This window comes from Thunnus maccoyii, chromosome 16 (assembly GCF_910596095.1).
Source record: "Thunnus maccoyii chromosome 16, fThuMac1.1, whole genome shotgun sequence".
NCBI lineage: Eukaryota > Metazoa > Chordata > Actinopteri > Scombriformes > Scombridae > Thunnus > Thunnus maccoyii.
Genome location: NC_056548.1, coordinates 9,505,362 through 9,526,898, shown reverse-complemented (window position 1 = coordinate 9,526,898; position 21,537 = coordinate 9,505,362). Strand labels below are relative to the sequence as shown.

At 43.2% G+C, this 21,537-nt stretch overlaps 1 protein-coding gene across 3 annotated transcripts in view; it reads left to right on the top strand.

The window, feature by feature from the left end:
• mideasb (mitotic deacetylase associated SANT domain protein b) overlaps positions 1 to 21,537 on the top strand; it is a 25,138-nt gene extending 3,601 nt beyond the window's left edge. For all 3 annotated transcript variants that reach the window (XM_042387823.1, XM_042387825.1, XM_042387824.1), the window contains exons 2-13: positions 1,958 to 3,863; positions 5,931 to 6,203; positions 7,155 to 7,500; positions 7,723 to 7,789; positions 10,039 to 10,181; positions 11,101 to 11,204; positions 13,663 to 13,738; positions 14,549 to 14,637; positions 15,383 to 15,526; positions 16,209 to 16,328; positions 18,048 to 18,247; positions 20,156 to 21,537. In XM_042387823.1, the coding sequence (XP_042243757.1) occupies positions 2,250 to 3,863; positions 5,931 to 6,203; positions 7,155 to 7,500; positions 7,723 to 7,789; positions 10,039 to 10,181; positions 11,101 to 11,204; positions 13,663 to 13,738; positions 14,549 to 14,637; positions 15,383 to 15,526; positions 16,209 to 16,328; positions 18,048 to 18,247; positions 20,156 to 20,393 (3,414 nt within the window). In that variant the 5' untranslated portion in view covers positions 1,958 to 2,249 and the 3' untranslated portion in view covers positions 20,394 to 21,537. The remainder of the gene's footprint in view (positions 1 to 1,957; positions 3,864 to 5,930; positions 6,204 to 7,154; positions 7,501 to 7,722; positions 7,790 to 10,038; positions 10,182 to 11,100; positions 11,205 to 13,662; positions 13,739 to 14,548; positions 14,638 to 15,382; positions 15,527 to 16,208; positions 16,329 to 18,047; positions 18,248 to 20,155) is intronic.

The window sequence follows — 21,537 nt, the reverse complement described above, 5'->3', positions numbered from 1 at the left end:
ACGGCGTTTGTTTTGTCAGCCATACAACTACACTTTGTGGTCATACAGGCTGCATTTGTTGGCTCGGTTTGGTTGCAATGGGACATGGCATTAGTGACTGGATAATCCGTTTTCTGCAACAAAGGGTTGCTAGTAAATAGCGCTGAGCTGGCTGGCCACAGAGAGAGAGGGAGAGAGGGAGAGAGTGATGTGGAGGGAGGGGGGGTCCAGGAAGAGACCTGCCTTGGAAGGACTCCGCATGTTTTTCCTCTTTTTATTTGTCGTCTCTTGCACCGTGCAGGCCGCGTTATGTCCGCTGGTGTGCGAGCCGCGCCACACGGGCTGATTTAAATTAGGAAGCAGCGATGGATTAGGGCGGCTAATAGTGCTTGACATTTATTTTAAGCCAATTTAACGTGTTACTTTGTTTATTGGGCTAAACCCCAGGCTTGTGTAAGGTTGCACTTGTGATGCGTCACGATGATCCCTCACCTCAGATTGAGTGTGCGCCTGATTTAATGCACATAGACTCCTCACACAGCATGGTGGCACAGTAATCAGCAGTTGTGTGTGTGTGTGTGTGTGTGTGAGAGAGAGTGTTTGTGTGTGTATTTTTATTTATTTATTTTGCTTCAAGGCAGGGTCATTCTGCAAGGAAACTATGATGCACCTTTTTCATAGAGGATGTTTCTTAGGATTTGAGCATCACGTGGCAGTGCTGATGCAGTTACAGTGTTTGTTAGCGAAAAAGCATGGTCATTGAGGTTTCAGTATGTGGTGCCCCTGAGCCAGTGCAGGATCTGAACAGCTGCAGCTGTCTATTTTAAGAAGCATGTGTGTTTTACTAGGCCACGAGTAAAAGGTGACAATTGTCAGTCACTTCCTTGGTTGTCTGAGATGGCCTTTGCCAAGTCTGTGTCGTGGAGATTCTAGCATTTATGTAATCATCTTGACATATTGTCATGCAGCAATTGCTTTGATTTTTGTGATTTTTTGCAGCAGTAGAAAAGTCTTAATGTTTTTTCTGTTTGGATTGTTTGACTGGTGCTGAAGACTGACAGAAGATTTTTTATTCTATACAGATGGAGCAAGGATTCAAATTTTAACAGAAACAGTTGGGATCTGCGTGCATCTTGAAATTTGGCAGACTGCATCGAGTCAAAATCTGCTCCGAAACATGGCCATCATATAATATTTTTGATAATCATAATGGGTTACCATGGCAATAGTCAAGATCCCCTGCAAGCTTTCAAAGCCTGCAAGGCCATTTTAACTTTTTTTTTTTTTTTTTTTTCCCTGCTCTCTTTTTCCCTCGCAGAGATCGTTTCATCATGACTCATGCCTGCTCACTTTCAGTTACCCTTCCTTTTTGATTCTGCAGCCATGGTTCAAAGGGCACGGTTTCCCTTTTTTCACCTCTGATGACTCATTCAGTTGTAAAAAGAGAGGTTTCTGTCACGTTCCAGTAGTTTGGCGGGAAAAGAGAGCATCTTTTCTGTAACCGGTCAGTTGAGATATGAGGGGTTTTGAAAAAAGTAATCAAGCTTCCCTGATGAACACTTTTCTCAAGTGTGTGGTGATGCTTCAGCGCTGATGTCATGTCTCATCATTTAATGTGGTGCAGTAATAAGCTGTAATGACATTTCCAGCAACTATTGATTTAGCTGTTTCTATTAACTACCTTCCAAGCCCTCAGGTTCGAACAGTATAGGCTGATCCGATGGTATACGTGATCACCTCCATGCGGGACCTTATCCCTGTGTCATGTGAGCTTAGTGAATAATGACACAGTTTAGACCTACCCCTCCCCTCCTCTATTCTCACACCAGATACCTTTCAGTGGAGGTCTATTGTTGAAAAAGCAAACAGCAGGTTTTTACATGGCTGAGGCGGGGATGATAATGAGACCCCCCCCCTGTGGGGACCCCTTTGGCCTGATGGCTCTGTGCTTGACCCCTCTCTCATTTTCTCTTTACAGGGTGTTGCCCATGAATGAGAAAACCACGCAGACTTCTTCAGATCTGCTAATCCCAGGCCGGGGACCTCTGACTTGGTCACAAAGAACTGCAAAGGGAAAGAGAAGATTTTTTTGTTTGAACTGTCTACTCCTCACATTGATGTTAATGTAGTTTTGCAGATTTATATTACTGTGGCTACCTAATAGAAGGGTATACTCAAGCATATTTTTTTTTGATTGATATATTCAAGTGACTCCAGGGGAGAATTAATAGTTGGTTTTATTGAAGATATTCTTCTGGTTCGGCTTATTCATGCCCGTCATGAGTGTACCTGCCCAGCAGAAACCCAGCACTAAAAGAACAGGCAAACGCATCACGTTTTTCAACGAACAAAGCGTAGCAATGAAGGAGACCTCTCAGCACCCTGAAGGATCCTATTATGTTCCAGGTGGTACTGCTTCAGACCCCGGACAGAGCGAGGCTGCAAGTACTGTGACCTCTAATCCAGAGGGTCCTCACATGTACCTCAACTCTGTCATCTTCAGTCCAGATAAGGGTGACCAGAACAGAGGTCATTATCAGCAGACAGTGCCTATGAAGTGGGCCCATCAAGAGCCCAGTCAGCAGCAGCCATCACTGTCCCAGCAGCAGAGAGCTGCTTCCTGGACCACCATGACGAACTGGGGACAAAACTTTGCTAATTACATCGGTGGAGTTAACGTTACAGATTCAAGGACCCAGACTGCATTTGTGAAGTCAATGCACGAAACCTCTGGCTTACAGCCACATCAACAGCCCCCTAACAGAGCTGCAGACAAGCAGCCAATGGGGCCCAACCCTACAGTGGAAGCCTACAGGGATGCTGTTAAGGCTCGGGGCCTAGACTGGGAGCAGCAACAGCAGCAGCAGTCCCAGGCCTTTCAAGAGACCTTGAAACCTGGGGCACTGAACCCCCAGCAGCACAGCACATCCCATCCTGGAGGAAGCTCCGTGCTTCAGCCCTTTCAGTTGGCCTTCGGTCAGCCCAAGCAGCACCTGCCAGCCTACTATCAGACCTTCCAAGGCAACAGGACAACCCTGCCTAACCCACCTAACTACTCAACACAGGCCAAACCCCCACACCAGTTACAGCAGCTGCAGAAGCAAGAGCAAATACAACGCCAGCAACAACAACAGCAGCAGCATCACATAATCCAGCAGCAAATTCAACAGCAGCACCATCAAATGCAGCAACAGCAAATCATTCAACATCAACAACACGTACAGCAGCAGCTACAACAGCAGCAGCAGCAGCAGCAACTACAGCACGAGCAGCAGCAACAAAAGATACAGCAACAGCAACAACAGCAGCAGCAGCAGCAAATACAACAACAGCAGCAGCAGCAGCAGCAACAGCTCCAAATTCAGCAGCAAATGCAACATCAGCAGTTGCAACAAAAAAACCCTCATGTGCTTGACTATTACCCCGGTGCACAAAATGCACACCCTCACCCTCATCCACAACCTGTGGTGGTACACTCCCAGGAGTCCTCCGCTCCAGCTCCCCCAAAGATCCAGGAACCGATCATCCAGGACATCACCCCAGAACCCCAACAGCCTTCGGATCCGCTGCAACCCCCTCTCCAGTCTGAGCCCTTGTCTCAATCGCAGCCCCAGACGCAACTCCAGTCCCAACAGCAGCTTCGCAGATCACGCCGGTTATCCAAGGAAGGCGGTGCACCATCCGACAACCCTTTCCTTGCCTCTTCGGATCAAGCCGCTCCGGGACCGCAGGGCTCCCAGAACGGTGCCCGTGATATCCAGGCAGCCCCGACGGGTGTCATCCAGAGCACGCGCAGGAAACGCAGGGTCTCCCAGGAGGTCAACCTGGAGACCCTTGCTCAGAAGGCCTCCGAAATGGAGTCCCTACCATCACATGTTGTTAAGGTAAGTTATCTACTGTATGTGTTTGTGGCCTGCCCTCAGTTCAACTTTGAGACTTGTGTCAAAATGTTTGATCGTTCCCTTTTCTTTGTCATGCTCTCTTTTATAATTTTTTTTATTTTCCATATCCTTTTTTTGTGTCTTTCTGTTTCCCTTGTTTATTTGCTCACTCATCTGTTTCTCAGCTGTTTCCTCTCAAGCAAAAGAACCACAGGAGAAAAAAAAAAAAAAGAAACTTAAACAGAAAAAGGACTGAGTGTTCTGAATCTTGATGACAGCAGTTTATATCTAAACTCGTCGCTTCAAGCTGGAAGCCATAATTGAGAATATCTTTGTGAAAGCTGAAAATCTATTTTTCTAGTGTTATCCCAGGGTATAATTGCAATGGGACTTCAGCTCCCCGAACAAGAGCGGGAACTGGAACAAACGGCCTAAAGCAACTGCCAGGAAAATTGTGCCAAAACTTGTGTTGTTTGTGATTAACGTGTTGCTGGAAGTGATGCTGAATGTAATCAACACCCAACAAAGTGTACACCATAGAACTAAGCTGCTCAGCTCAGCCTTGTGGGGAGAATCTGAAGCTAAAACAAGACTAAACATTGCGAATTTTCTCACAGGGTAAATACAGCCTTTAGAATGTCTGTGTTACTTATGTTACTTTTCGGCTCTCACAAGATGTTTCCCATGAACGAACTTGATAAATAACCCTTATTGTACCATGTGAAGTCATACACTTATCTTTGTTGATGTGCTAAATCCTTGATTGTGCAACAAGTTCCGTTGCCAAACAGCACTGAGTCAGTATGTCTGTAGTTCAGTATGGCTGTGCCCTGGATTTGCCTCCTGGGTAGCTGATCATACAGACAGTGTGTTTGGTTACATGCCTGCACACCTCCCCCATCCCATCAAAGGAGAGAAATTCCAGCCTGGCCTCGCTTGCCCTCCCCCCTCCCTCCATACTGGGAGGGGTGCAGGGTTGCCCTGCCTGCAGTGCTCAGCAGAATATCTCTCTACCGCCCTGGTGTAGGGGCTGGAGTTTTCCACCAGCAATAATGAGCACAGACCCAGTGTAGCCACACTGCTGCATGCCTCTCTGCCCATGAAGAAGCAGAGTGCAGCAACAGCATGCATCTGTCTTCATCGGGGCTATGATGTGGTGGTTGAGATGGCTTTGAAGCTGCTCCAGAGTCGATCGTTGCTCCGAAGCACACAGGCTGCTCGTGCCCACTCATTATGGTTTCTCAAAAGTAAAAATGTCAAGCATGCTGTTGGGGACAGTTCCGTTGACGTGCGTGTAAGGTGTGTCACTTGAACGCTGCACCTAACCGTACGATATCAAGGTGCGGATGCACAAACGCTCTTGTTGAAATCAAAACTAAACAGCAGAGGCACGATCATTTTGAATTCAATGCTCAGTTTAATTTTCAAATTGTTCATTTTCCAGGTATTGATTGTGTCACTTAGGAATACATTTCAGGCTTGTTTAATGTTGTATTGACCTATCTTTCAACACCCTGTTTGAGTATTGACTAAATTTTTTGTTTTCGTATTGGGTTTTTTTTTCTTTGTGTGAGGTGAGTTACAAGGTTCCCATTTACTTTATTGATTATAATTTGGCAGCTTGCCTTGGTGAAGTAACAGCCACCCGAGTAAATTTTAGTTTAAGATTGAAGTTGCTGTGGTGTGCAAAGCTGGAAAGCTAAGCTACATTCAGTAAAAGTTGCAAGGGGGTTTCATTCTTCGCACTTGCATAGTGCATTGTATCAGCTATGCAAGTTGATTTTACTGGCTGTTGCATTTGAAAATGTGTCACCTCAAAGTGGATCAACTTGTGAGCTGCTGCAGTTTCAAGTTTTGCAATGACAACTCTACAGCAAGCAACAAAGGGAAACTACTTGCTTCAACTACCTCATAGTAGCTTTGTTTGAGGGGTCACTCTTTTACCTCCACAAAAACATAATAACACAAGTATAGCGTGTACAATGTCATGCATTTGCATATGCTTCTTGATATTGTGTTTTGAGGAAAAAATGAATAGCATTGTAACACCCTGACCCTCCTCTTCGTCAGGAGCCCCACAGACCGTGGAGTCCCACTGAACCAGAGGGTCTGAACGCCAAGCGGCCTAGAGATGACAGCCTCCTTCCTCTCGTCATCCCCGTGTCTGTTCCAGTGCGGAGGCAGGAGCCCTCCTCCCCTGACAGGGATGAAGCAGCCCTGGCCTCCAGCTGGCCCCCCAGGCCTTCAAACCCCCAGGACCTCGGCCGCACAGACCACAAGCCCTCGGTCATCGTCACCCGGCGACGCTCACTCAGGAACTCCTTGACAGAAAGCTCAGAGCAGGTGGGTACACCTACAATCCCTGCTGCTTTTTGATAAAATGACAGTGACAGCAGAGTTTGGTGTTGTTTTTCTAATGCTATTCTTAAGGGTTACTGGCACATTTTCATACATTCAAAGTCATTATTTACCAAACTGACAGAGAATGGGGGGGGTAATAGGCCGTTGTTCCACCGTCATCTTCAGTCAGTCCAGCTATTAAAACCCTGCATTGATGCTACGTCACCCCCCAGCACAGTCTCCCTTGCCCCCACCATACTATATGTCTCCCCTGTCCCTAATTCAGCCTTCCACACTTTTCTCCCTTTCCCGCTTTCATTTCAGGGGGATTTGGTGGACTGGTTGCCCTGTCCCAGATCAGGCAGATTAACAGGGTTTAGCTTTATTAATGTATTGCCTCGCTGTACTGTACAATATGTACCATACTGTTGAGGGTCAGGGTGCCTTGCTCTCTCTCTCTGGATAAACACACAGTCAGCCAGCCAATCACGTGAGCGTGCATCAGTGTTTTCCCTATAATTGTACAGGCCTGGTGGGCCACCGGGACTAGAACCCCCCCCCACCAGGCCAAAAAAAATCTTTTTTTTTGAATGCCAAAAATAATGCCAAATATCCATTCATTCGGAAATCAATAATCATATGCGTTCGGGAGCCTCTGTGCGATACTATTCCACTTGTAACTGCTATCAGAGTCCCTTTCAATTACTGCAGAGCGAGAGCATATTGGATGCAGGTTAGCTAACATGAGCATGGCACCACTTGAAAAAAGTAAAAGCTCTAACGCGGGGGACTGACCAACGAAAACAACAATGTTGTACACCAGGCCGGAAAAAAATTCTAGGGGAAAAACTGCTGCATGTGTCCTTCTTTTGTTTTAAGTCATAATATTTAAAGGTCAAACTGTACACAAAGATATGTGATACGTTTCCCAATAAAATGATCTTTCGTTACCAGAACGGTGGCACAGAGGGGGAAAAAGACGACGACGGCAAGAAGTCCAAACGGCGTCCCAGGCCAGAGCCTCTCTTCATCCCACCACCTAAACCCGGTTTATTCATCGCCCCTCCCGTCTACTCCAGCATCACGCCCTACCAGAGCCACCTACGCTCCCCTGTTCGCCTCGCTGACAACCCCCTCTCCATGCCTCCCTACACGCCTCCGCCGATCCTCAGCCCTGTCCGTGAAGGCTCCGGCCTCTACTTCTCCACGTTCCTCTCTTCTGCGGCAGCTGCAGCCAGCAGTCAGGGCCTGCCGCCTCCTGCAACACCCAAGTCAGCCACACGCAGCCTGTTGCGCTCGAGTAAGTAGAAATACCAAGTGAACTGAATAATATGAATATTTGCAGATTGTAGATGGAGCCCTAACTAAATAATTCATTGTGTATTCAGTCCAAATTGAATAAATGAAAAAGAAAATAGTGTTTTCCTAGCACTTTCATACTAAAATGTAGCTATTTTTAGGAAAAAAACTTTTTTTGATAATGTTACTGAGTTGTTTTTTTTTTCTTTCTGCTCCTTTTTAGATAGCTGCGACATAACACCACCAGTTCTCTCTGCTATGAGCGAGGCCACTCCGGTCAGCATCGAGCCGTGAGTATTTCCCCCTCTCCTCATCCCAAAATCATCCATTCCATTATGGAAAGGGTGGGTTTGAGGTTTGTGTGTCATTTCAAAAAAATTACACGTCGCCCTCAAAAGCATGCATTATCATAGCTGGAGTAGTAGTTCTGCAATCAATTATTCAAACCATAACAGTGGGCTGAGAGAGAGCACAGACTTCTTGAAATTCTAAACCCATCCTTTAAAGCGGCCCTCCCTTCTGCCACTGTTACCACTGGAATCTTTTGCCCTGTCATCCGCAGCTTGCATCAGTGCCAGCATTTTCCTTCTGGTAGAACTATGCAGTCTAATGTCTCTCTCATTAAAAGTGCATCCTGTCATAAGAAGTTCATTTTAACGGCCAAATGAAAGCCTTAAATCTGTTTCAAAACTAATGGCAGGAAATCCATCTGGGACCTATGACTGTGTCCTGACACTCACTCTCACAGAGAATGTTTTGGTTATTCAAATAAGCTGGTTTCAGTTTTAAAATGCAAATTTTAGTGGAAGTTATAACATGGCTAGAATTAGATTACAGCTGGCGCGTATCCAGTGGTTTACAATATCTCGTATTTGGCTTTAGCGTATCAGCCGAGGCAGCATCTCGACGCATGTGAACCCTCCAGAAAAGTGCTAGTTTTATCACTTTCGCTGCCAAGATATACACACATGTCGGATACTGTAACCCGACTGCTACTTCTGTGTTTTATAGTGCGTCCGATGTGTTCTAGGGGTTTCAGTAAACCACATAACACCACGTGACGCAGTCAGCGCAGTTTCACTGCAGCCATCCCCGAGTGTAGTAGAGAGTGGTTGAAGAATAAAAAGTGGCAAGAGAGTCACATGGCTCAGCAGCGGCAATGAGAAGTTGAAATGCTTGTACAGGCCAAAAGACAGAAAGAATAAATAGAGCTGAAACTATCTTATTTTTATGTATTATTTAATGTGTTGGTTTTCTTTTTTTTTGATTGATTTTAGTTTATAAAATGTCAGATAATAATAAAAAAAAATCCTCCCATAATTTCTCAGAGCCCAAGGTGACTTCATTTAACTTTAATCAGTCAAAGCTCTTTCATTTATAATGATTAATTCATATAATAACACGGAGAAAAGCACAAAAGACATTTTTCTCTGTCATCTTTTTCATCCCTCTTGAGTTTGCTGGCATGTTTTGTTGATATTAAACTTATTCTCAGGTATGCTCAAATGCAGTGTACCAGTGGTGTATGTAAACAGCTTAAACCAAATAAGACCTTCAGTAGAACATGGCCACCAGCCAGGTTACCCCATAAATGTAAACACAGCCATCGAGGGTTTGAATGTTTACGAAAATTAGACCAGCCGAACCACAGGGAGTTTTAAAGACAGCGAGACTCCGTTTAGTTTAACTCGAGAGCCATTACTCAAGGATTCTTTTTTTGTAGGTTTTTTTTTGTACCCGCATCAACAGCGAGGTGCCATTTTTGGGGGGAGCATTGTGCAAGCTGTTGCCTGACTGGTGCCGGCTGCTCAGCAGTTAGTCAGGAACGAGCCAGTGAAGCTTCCCATAAATCATGCTTTCAGCTGGGCCTGGTGTACACCCAAACACACAAGAGCCATCGCAGTTCAACTCTTAGCAGCCCACCTACCCTGGGGGAGGCTGCCAGAAAACATGCACACACACGCGCACGCACGTACACACTCACTCAGCTGGAAATAGTCCAGGCCAACTGGAAATGCAATGGAGGATGGGACATCCTTGAAAAGGATTGTCTGCCAATGTAGATGATTTTCACAACTACAGCACTAAAATATCTGGTTTCAATTGACATGTAAAGCCCTTTTAGAAACCTGCTGTCATGTTGATTTACTAGATTTTCTTCCCACTTGACCATGACCTTCGTCCCACAGCAGGATGAGGATCCATTTACTTTCAGTTCAGCCAGTTTAAGAAATGCATTTGCATTTACTCATTATGCTGAGAGCTTCAGTTCAGACCAGGACAACAATTGCGGTGCTCAGTCTGAGCGCCACAGCAATCTTCCTCCAACTATTTAAAGATCATGGTAGAAAAAAGAAGCAAGCAACTAACAATATGATCTCAAAAATAAAACAAGCTTTACTCAAATAAAATACATGTTGTCCCGACTGAAATATTTAACTGCTTTAACTGTCGAGGCTCTTAGTGAATTCAGAGTCAATCGAATTCAAAATTGAACCGACTCCCAGCCTCGTCACTCACACTGATGTCTTGTTCCCAGACGGATAAATATTGGGTCGCGGTACCAGGCGGAGGTGCCAGAGCTGAGGCAGCGGTCCGCCGTAGAGCTTGATCAGCATCGAGCGGACCTGGTGTGGGTTCCACTGAACGAACTGGAGGAAAAACCCGACTTCCACAAGAAAGGTGAGAAAAGTACCTAAAACGGTGTTACAGAAATGTGAAATTGAAAGCATAAAGTTTGGCAGATAGCGTGCAGGTGCAGGAGCAGGATTTTTTTGGGGGGGGGGGGGGGGGGGCGCCATGATTTGTTGAGGTTGTGGCCCATTATGATAAGGATTATTCTTCTTGTTGAACCACCAGGAATAAGACTGACTTACTTCTCTTTTTTCTGGGGCTCTACTGGAATATTTTTGCATGATTTACAGTTAAAAAAAAACTGCTTTGTTTATCTTATACTGGTTCTTCATGCACTTCCTCAGTTCAGCTCTGTCTGAAATAGGCTGGATGTTCACATCAAGTTTTGGAACTTTTACTATGTTTAGCATAGACATTCGACATCATAACAGTATATAAATGACAGGAAATCACAAAAAGCATCATATGTCCCCTTTAAAACTTTCTAGTTTTATACTGAATCCTGTCATTTCCTTGTTTGTGAAATATAGAAGTGACCTTTTGTTGTTTATCACTTTGGAGAGAGTGTTTTCAGAAATTCATAATCAAGCTGTTGCATTTTAGGATGTCTCGAGCCGCAAGTTATTTCCTATTTTCCCCATATCACATTGAGATACTTGCATGTTTAGAGTATATACAAGAGGTGTTTGCTCCAAGGATACAATGAAATGTCATGCTAAAATATATATTGTGCTAAATTGTCGCTGTGGAGAAAATTTATACACTATAATAACACAGTAAAACTTCCCAGAGTGCTGTTTAATATCATATTAATCAGTTATCTTGTAACTGTAGTTGTTTGGCTCCCTCCCTTACAAACATGCAAAATATTGGCATCGCTATATGCAAAATAATAGCAAAAGTTAATAATAGAAAAATGTAGTTTTTTTTGTCTGTCACTTACAGTCACCGTCTTTGTCTCTTTCAGTGGAAGACCTCATGCACCTGGCCTGCTCCAGTGTTTTGTGTGGAGGCGGCACCAACCAGGAGTTAGCCCACCATTGTCTGTACGAGTGCAAAGGGGACATAATGGTGAGCACAAACAGAACAATCCGTATTGACTGGCTGGGCAGGAACTTCCATGAATAAATAGAAATAGAAAAAAAACGACTGAGATTTGTGTTCCGCACTATGCAGACTTTGTTTTTTAGGTTTTCCTCTAAACCCACCCACACACACACACACACACACCGACCTGTTTTTCTCTTAAGGATTGCCTTGACTCATACAAATGGCAAAATCTGTATTAAAATACTGACTGCGACACAGAATACACACGATTTATAAAAATTATTCCAACCATCCATTGTAGAGAGTGACTGATGTGTCCAAAGTTATAAATCATTAATTCATAAAGTTGAATAATTGGTAATTTTTTCAAAGCAATAGAATTCCTTGAATTTAAGGCCTTAAATTTGGTGATACTCACTATTTCCATGAGGAATGAATAAATGTTTCACTTCTTTGTAAATGGTCAGAAGCAGATTACTGCAAAATTAACCTCATTTCTTAAATGTCATGTAAAGTGACTTCTTATTCCTGTCCAACCAGGACAAAAACAGCTTCATGTATCAATAATACCCTGAAAACATGCCAGCCTTAGTTCAAAAGTATACTAGGTAGGAGAAGAGAAATGTGATTACTGACCAGCTGCATGTAGATACAAGGTTTAAAGTAATGAGGATATTGCAGTGCAAGTACATGTGCTCTCTGATTTCCTGCCTTAACCTGATATCTCCCAATAACGTGGTTTCTTGTGTGCATGACAATGTAGTGATTGAAAGCCTCCCTCCGAGCTCTCAATGATTAGTGAACGGAAGTGACTGATCTGTAGAATTTCAGCATGCTATGCACTGAAACTCTGTGGTGGCATGAGATGACGGAGATAGTGAAACGGTTTGGTTATTGAGCCAGACTTAAAGGCAGACTGTAGAGGAGATGAGCTGCATTGCACTGCCACAGAGGTGTGATACACAGGGTTGTTGTTGAACGTAGCCAGAGGTGTTGTAGCCATGTTCCACTTTTACTTTGTCCTGCGGTATTTTCAAATACATAAAGCAAAAGTCAAAGCGTCACTAAAAAGAATGTGAGCACGGGTTGGAACATTCAGCACTGTAATTGTACTTGTGTTAGATTTTCATGCATGTGCACATCTTATAGACATAGTTTGTAGTTATCCAAGAAATCTGATTGGTCCATCTATATTTCATTTTACCGCAGCAATAAATACATCATGTGTCATACATATTGCATCACTGTCATACCAGTAACTACATCATCAGGACCAGTGCAGCTTGCAGTGCAGATATGAAGGACATAAACCTGCAAAGCAAGCACAGCTGAAGCTCATCTGTATAAAAGAGCTATATAAAACATTTAGCTATACTCTAAATAAATCACCCCTATGACGATAAATCTCACCGCTGCTGATTAAATTTAACTTTAAAAAAAAAAAAAAAAGGAACGATATGCTCTGAGCTCATTGTGGTAATGAGGTCAAATAGTGGTAAACGGCAATACAAGTGGCTCTTTGCTGGTGGTCATGTCACCCTCATCAAAATACCAGCAGTGGAGGAAACAGTCAGATGTATAATTATTTAAGAGAATCAAACAGAAATAAGTAGTAGGATGGCGAAGAGACAATAACTACAGATGGATGCTGGGATATTAAAAAGAAAAACAAAGGCTTGGCCGCGCTGCATGTGACCAGTTTGTATCTGCATTGTTATGGAAGTTGATTAGAGTACTAAATACTTGGTTTTACAAACTTCAGTTGCATTTTAAAATCAAAAATTGAACTCAGATTATTTCCGTCTTGTGTGAAGAAGACTAGTTTTACAACATGAAATTACTGAAGCGGAGTATTTGACGCTGATTTTCATTTACATTGTGCATTATATCGCCTTAAACCGTGATCTGAAATCAATACTTCCATTATTGAAGATGCTGTAACTGGAGTCGACTCGCAGCCTGATGCAGACTTAACAGCAGAGCTGTCGGAGTGCTTTGTGGTAGTAGTGGTAGAGATTTCAAGCCCCTAGCGACCAGCACTGGTCCAACGTTGTCAAGGAAACTACGAGGGGGTGGGGAGGGGGCTGTCAGAGCACCCACTCTCTGCAGCGGTCAGGCTCAAACTGCTGTCTTTCAGCATTCATACGCAGTTGCTTCTCAAAGAGCAGAAAGTTAATTGTTATTTTGACAATGCCACAGTGAGCATAAACATGATATAGTGCACTCAGGAACTTGATGCATGCAGGAAAAATGAGAACGATGGTTATCTCACTCCCTGGTTACCTGTAAGCAACAGATTCATTGTTTGGCTCAGTGTGTTTTACGGGTTTATAAGGTGCAATCAGAGCGCCTAACAGACCAGGAGTCGGATTGCTTGGCAGGAGTGACTTGCTGTATAAAAAAGCTCATAACAATCACTGCTGTTCAGCTAATGTGCCATGTTTGTTCAGTTTTAAATAAAATGTTATTTGTTTTTCAGGCTGCTCTGTCTCTCCTGATGCTGAGGAATCCAATTTTCCCAAAGTCTCATTATCTGTCGAACTACCACTACTCAGGTTGGTCATTTAAAAACCTTTGAATATAATATTTCAATAGATTTTCTTACTTACAGTAGCAAATGGATGTGTTGTTTTGTTTTTTTACTGCTCCAACATGATTCAGCGACCATGACAAGTGAATTATCAGTCACAGAAAGTAAATATGAAATTGATACTTAAATATTTTCCTGTGATTGTCATGATTTTCTGAAATTAAAGAAGTTCAAAGCAAACTCACAATCGGCTCATAATTAGTTGAAAGTCCTGATTTCAGCAAAGATGAATCCTGCATGTGTGGATGTTTGTCATATCTGTCAACTTTTCATTCAGTGTATAATCATGGATGAGTGAATCGTTTTCTTGCCCAGTCTTTTTACCATCTGACAGTGATGGACTCTAAAAGCCTCCAGCCTTGCCTCTAAGCGATGGCAGCTGCAGAAGAGAGAGTTTGGTGGTGGTGGTGGTAGTGGTGGTGGTGGTGGTATTGGGGGTGGTGGTGGTAGTGAGTGACTGTGGAGGATTGTCAGGGTCAATGTGATGAGGGAAGGAGGGAAATAGGGAGGGGGTTTACAGCATGTGGTTAATCCCCAAGCAGAAGACAAGAGACCCATTGTTTATCGAGTGTTTTTTTTTTTTTGGTGTGTGTGTGTGTGTGTGTGGTTTTAAGGTTGGGGGGTTGGGGTTGAACATGTCAGGATCTCCAGATATCAGTTGGGAGGCAGATACTAGAGTGTTTTTTAAACTGACCATTAAGATGTTGCGTCTTTTTCTGTTTTTAAATGTCGCTCTCTCTCTCTCTCTCTCTCTTTCTCTGCCTCCCTCCCTCAGGATCAGACAGCTGGACAGCAGCTGAGCGACGCCAGTTCAACAAAGGCATCTCCACATACAAGAAGGACTTCTTCATGGTGCAGAAACAGGTATGTTTGTGGTTTCAAACACAAAGGAAAAGGAATTTTAAAAAAAAACTCTTAGTTAGACGAGGCTACCCAGTAGCTGCTGGATTCAATCCTCTCTACCAACAGTTTGTAACCCCCCCAACAAAAAACAGTCTGCACATGATGATATATTGTCTGACCGTGGGTGGGTAAAGGAAAATACAGTCACTCTGGAACAATGTTTCCTTCCTCCAACAACGTTACCGTAACCCTAACCTATTATTTGAAGTGTCGTAGTCAATTATTGCTTCTCCACAAGAGTGCAAAAGTATTTGATTTTCCTGTGTTCACCACTTCACTGATCCAGGGTGAGGCTAAATTCTCAGTTTTATAGTTTTACTGTGTTTATAGGCCAAATCACCAGATTAAGGGCTTTTAAATTTTATTGATGAATGTGCTTTAGGCATTTGTTGTACCAAACAGCTGCAACAAAACACATCAACTTTAATTTTATTATCTAAAGTTGGAAATTTATTAGTAGCATTTGCCAAAAAAGCACAAAAAATTACAAAATACACTACATACACTACAAATACAAACAACAATGCATTAAAAATGGTACCAAAGGTCACACATCATCTGAAGTTGCTCTTTCTGGTCTTATACTTGGCTGTGGTTGTACTTCCTGCATACCTCCAAAATGACCTTAGGTGCTCAGTGACATTCAGTGGCATTAAAAAAACAAAGACTATTCAAAGTTAACAGGGACTGTGTCTGTTGTTCACAGGTCACCACTAAGACTGTGGCGCAGTGTGTGGAGTTTTACTACACGTACAAGAAACATGTCAAGATCGGCCGCAACGGGACGCTAATCTACGGGGAGGCCGAGCCTCTTGAGAGCAAGACAACTGAGGAGGAGACGGACCATAAGGTAAGTGAAATGTTATATTTAATATCTATACTTGAGATAAAGATGTAGTTTGTTGCTTCTTGTATAGACATTTTTTAGCAAGTTACGCCCCCACAGGAAGGATCAAGACCCTGACACAAAGCAGACCAAAGCTTGTCCAAGTATGAAAGATTAGCTAGTTCACAAGCTTCTGCAAAAAGGGAGTAGGGGCACTGTCTGAAGTACACAGGGAGTAATGGAGCGGGTGTCACAAGTTAATCTGATCAGGAATCAACAGAATGAACGCGATGTTTAACCACTGGGTGATATGATTAGACGTGACACAGCAGCGCTTTATTTAGATGTGAAACTGCAGCGTGTCAGTTCAGAAATATTTAGGATCAGAATATTTTTCATTGACCAGTCGAGTGTTCAACTGAACCGTCCGGGCAGCTGCAGCTCAGATCCACCAGTGGTGTATTTGTTGTGTGTTTGTCTGTGTTACACAATGTTGATTTTAATATGAGATACAGAGATTTCTTTCATCTACGGAAACATTGCAGATACAGTTTTGGTGGTTGTTGTGGTAACAGTGCAACGCTACATGCATACATAAATTAACAAATGGCCTCCTTTTTCTTTTTGTAAGTATTTAGTGTATATCATCTAAGAATATCATCTTCGACGATTGCTCCTTATAATGTCTTATTGCTTGCGTCTGCAGGGCTCTCACAGACTGGAGCCGCAGAGGGAGGAGGACAGCAGGAAGTGGGAAGGGTCAGCTGACAGGAAACAGGATGTCGGCCCCACCAGGGTGACACACGCGGTGCAGTCCTCTGAGAACGTGAGTGTGTGAAATTGATAATCAGCTCTGCAGGGGAAATGAACCCATGACTGAATGGAGAAATAAAATAAGTAGATAATGGATACCATAACAGTTTTTTTTTGTTTTGTTTTGTTTTTATGCAGAAACTATTCAAATGTCTTTGCCCTCAAAGATGAGATAAAAATATAGTTTCATTCTGTAAACAATATTATCTTTGTTTAGTATGTTCCAACGTTGGCCAAAATCCAGTCTGTAGCCTCGTGGGAGAAGATATTTATTTTTGGAGTGACAACATGGTTCATAACTATTTTTTTTATCCATTTTAAGTCCAGGATGTGTGTTTCTGTCATCAGTTTACAGCCAAGGAAGCTTTTTTTAAATTTTTTAAAATATAACTTCTGTAGTTTTTTTGCACAACGACAGTATCTGCAATTAAATGTATTAAATTGGTTGCATGTTTACTGATTTACTGTCCTGAATATAAGATGACCACCACCCCTCCTTCCCCAACTTTTTCCAACACATGTTTTTAGTCTTTTTAAAGATACAAAATGCTTTCAGACTAGTCCTGCTGGGAAAGATAATATTAGTTCAAGATGGTCCTCATCCTTAAAGTCTTTTCTCTCATAAAAGTGAAACATTAAATACTTCCATTAAAGTGTAACGAAATCCCTCCCAAATGCCCCGTTCGTGTAGCTTGTCCGAGTGTGTTTTCAGGTGCAGTTAATGCTTCATCTTTAGGAATCGCATACTTGCGCGCTTTCCCGTCAGGCTCTTGGAACGGATTGGAATAATTTTCTCAGACTTTTCTTTTTTTTCTTTCCTCTTTTCGAGCTCCTCGTCATGACATTCTGCGACACCGGTAATTCTTGGCGTCTTGACAGATTATTCAGTCTCCGTTCTGTTTCTGTGGTAAAGACGTCAGGGAAATGCCTTTTTAACTTGTCAAGAATTTATTTGCTCAACGGCTGCAAAGGCACGTTGCTTGTATTCTCCAGAACAAAGTCAGGAAAAAAGGTGGCACACACACACACACGCACACAAAAGAATCACCTTGTCTTGCTGTTTTTTTTTTAAACTATGAATGACACAGCTGACTTTTAGGAGGAGAAGTGCACCTGTTTCCTCTTATGAATACATTACACGAGCCTCCCATTGCTTTAACTAGGCTTCCTCAACACTTTTAGATCTGACTAATTCTCAAAGACTCACTTTAAATAGACTCAACGAAAACTTGCTAGCATAGCAACATTAAGGCTACAAACAAGCGACCTCCATATGCTCCTGGTTAGAAACCTCAGTTGGCCTCATCAGACTATCATGTTTGTCCTTATGAACTCTGCCCGACTTGTCCTTTTTGGAGAGGCGTTGGTTTTGCTGCCCCCTGCTGGATGTTTAGAGGCGCTAACTTGGCTGATGTCCACCCTCTCTGGATTGTGTAACCCCATTATGTCTTTCAGCAAACAATGACACAGCAGGAAAGCTTTATCCTCATAATCTACATTCACCGTTTAGCACACATAATAAGTTGTCGACAGGCGTCGTGTGTTGCTGTTTTCTCAAAACGTGTGTCCGTATGTATATGTGCTGGCGTGCCATTGTAATACTATCTTACATAAAAGGAGCTCATAAAAGCGGCTTCAGTCTCATTACTTTCTTAATTGGTCTCAGTGACTGTTAAATGTCTTTAGGAGCTTTCATGTTAACTGCATCTCTCACTTTTTATTGTGCGTGCAGCCCGGGACCGTCCTGATCATTAAAGGCCAGGAGGACTCTGGGAGGGACCAGCCTCTGTCCCGGGTCATCCACCCGCCTCATCCACCCCCTCCCACCTCCAAACCACACTACGATGGCAACACACGGCGGACCAACCCCTCAGTAGGCAACAAAGGCTCGGCCGGCCAGGAGGGAGAGTTCCCCTGCAAGAAATGTGGCAGGTCAGTGATCAGAAATGTCACAGTCGCTGTTGTGTTGGAGACGATGTTTATTTATGCAAAGCTGACAGCAGCAAGCGGTCGAGTTACATAAATGACCTCAGTCCAAACGAGTAAGATGTAAAACACATATTTTCTGCAGGAAATGTTGCCATTGCAATTGCCCACTCGGAGTATGTATTTGTAAATAGAGGCGAGTGTGTCACAGTGTTTGAAAGAATCAAACCGTCCTGTCATGCTTTGATTAAATAACAGTCTGTCCTCTGGCAACACCGGACCTGTTATTGCCAACTGTGTCCTAGCAACTGAAACACAGAGTAGATCCGGCACATTGCGCCTCCTGTCAGTGCAACTCTACCCAGCAACTTGATAAGAGCTACAGTGCACTCGCCCCTTAAATACTTCACCTGCTCAAAGTGTGCTCGTTATAGATTATTCACCGCTACACAGCCTGCTAGAATATGTTACAGGGAATCCAGCCGGGCTTATTAGACATTTACAATGCTTGAAAGATGCTGGAAATTGCATATAGACTCACTGCTGTGTGTCTCATGCTGTGACATTCATTGTTGTGAATAATGTTGTAGAGTGATACAGCTTGTCATTAGCCAGCCACTATTTCCAGGCATCCTACTACATTCAACCGCAATCTTTATGAAGAGCGATCAAAAGGATAATAACTGTTATTAAAGTACTGACTTTAGAAACATGTGTAAGATGTGTTGGGCCGTTAACAGAGATGCTTTCTATCCATCTTCCAACCTGTAAACAACGTACCGGATAAGAGTTTTTTTTTTTTTTTCACTAATCAGGCAGATTGGAAGTTTTGCCTCAGGAATTTACAGAACATCAACAAACTGCATGAACTAACAAGAACTAATAAGATTCAGCCCCCATCCCCTTTTCTTTTTTCCTACTCTGCTCTTTTCCTTCTCAGACATCCACCTCATTACATAAATCTGATGGCAATTTTACATGCGGGCCTCATGTCTTAATAAGACCAGTAAAAGACAGCTTTTCCTGTAATACGTTGAACACGAGCCTGAAACGAATGTCGTCAGCACAAAGTTAAATACAGAGGAAAAACATGAAATGCACATCTTGTTCCTCCTTTTTAAGACCACTGTTATAAAATTATCCTTCGCTTAATATCTCCTTTGCACAAAGAAAATAAAAATTGTGTTAGAAGTGTGTGTGTGTTGTATCAGTCGATGAAAATGTTTTTGGGTTGTTGTTTTTTTCCATTGCAGTGCAGATCAAAAGACGCAAAACAAAAACCACAGTATATTTTCAATATTCATCAGCACTGACTGCATAGATAAATATCTAGTTAAATGCTTCACGTACAGCGTGCGATAAGAATGAAATGAGAGTCTGAACTTAATGTCTTATTTTATGCTTGTGAGCTTTTGGGATGTTATAAAAGAGGAAGTAGAATTTCCCGTCTAATAAATGATGACACTGATGAGATTATAGGAGGATTTGCTGGTGAGAAGCGGGGCCGAGCGTCCAATGCAATCACAGCGGTCATTAATTAAGACTTCAACAGCAAAATGAGTGTTAGAATTCATTCGTTCATTCATTTTGTCAAAGAAAAGCAGCAAATCTTCTCATTTGAGAAGCTGGAACCTGTGAATTTTTTGGCATTTTTGCTTGTAAAATGACTAAAACAAGTAGTCAGTTATCAAAATAGTAGATTAATTTTCTATCAGCTGACTAATAAATTAACTAATCGTTACAGCTCTAAATGCAGCATATGAAAGATGAGCTGACACGTCTGAATAAGACTGTAAGAAACATTTATGTAGCAGAAGCCTTGTCTGAATGGCATCACCAGCAACAGCAACGTTAATCTCTGAAAAAGATTGAAAAGAGATAAATGACCTTTGACCTCGTCTTTCTATCATGCAGGATTTTCTACAAAGTGAAGAGCCGCAGCGCCCACATGAAGAGCCACGCCGAGCAGGAGAAGAAGGCCGCGGCTCTGCGCCAGAAGGAGGCCGAGGAGCGGGCCGCGGCGAAGGCAGCCGCCGAGGCCGCCGCCATCCTGGCCGCGAGGCAGCAGAACGGGACGCGGCAGGTGGGCGGGGACAGCACCAACGACGACTCGTCGGAAGGAGAGGACGAGGACGACGAGGACTGGCAGTAACTGCGACGCCACGCGAGCGCAGCGGTTTTTTTTTGTTTTTTTTTTCTCTACCGTGTGGCGGAAGGAGGAACGTTTTAAAGAAGAAGAAACCTTCCTGTGAACTTTCTGTATATTTTGTGGAACAAGAAGACTTCCCTTTGCTCGGCACATTCAGGGACAGGTTTACTGGTGTATGTGTTTGAGTGTGAATGTGTGGACTGGCTGAGTGTGCGTGTGTGTGTGCGTATGCTTTTCCAAAACACCCCTTTACTCTGCTTGAAAAGCTTTTTCAAGAGTTTACCTCTCTTGGTCACAGGGCTCGGTCAAATCAAAGCCATGCCGCCTCTCTCGGCGCTGTCCTGCTCTCTCCACGCCAGGCCGCGGCCTTCCTCAGCACTTTCTGAGTCTCGCCCTGCTTCGTTCGACAGGTGTGGAACTTTTTTTGGACCCTTTTTTTTTCTCCCTCTCTCTTTCTCTCTCTCTTTCTCTCTCTCTCTCTCTCTCTTTCTCACTCTCTCGATGAGCCACAGCTTGCCCTCGCTTTTTAAAACTGCGTCCCAACCCGTCCAGCGTCGGATGAAGTTTTGGCCACACGGACACTGAAACGTCGAAGCCGGGGAGGCGCAGCGAGGCGAAACAAACGAACTGAGGGGGTCGCGCTGTTAGTTTTCTCCTGCTCTGGATGGCATGTGCAAACTATCGCCTCTGTTTTAGCCGCTCTTCTGCACTCGAGGCTGCCAAAAAGCTTTCTCAGACGCATGACGTGCGCCAAATAGGTTCTCTCTCCATGAGCATTCGGGCTTTATAGTTCTGTGAATCCCCCCCCCTCCACCCCCCTTTCAGCCCTCGTCACTTTTTATAGTTTCCAGTTTGTTCCTCACTGTTGATGCCTTGGATGTTTTGATGCTTTTTATCTTGAAATGACAATCAATTTTACACTGTTGTTGTTGTTGTTGTTTTTTTTTTTTATAAATATATATATACAGGTAAATGTTACTCTTTCTGCCTGTGTAGCTATATATGGTTATTGTTGTTTTTGTGAATATTCTTGTTGATGATTATTAATATTATTATTATTATTATATCCAAGTTTTGGCTGCAATTTAATTGAGCGCTTTTTTTCCCGTACTTGTCCATAGCTGTTTTTTTTTTTTTTTTTTTTTTT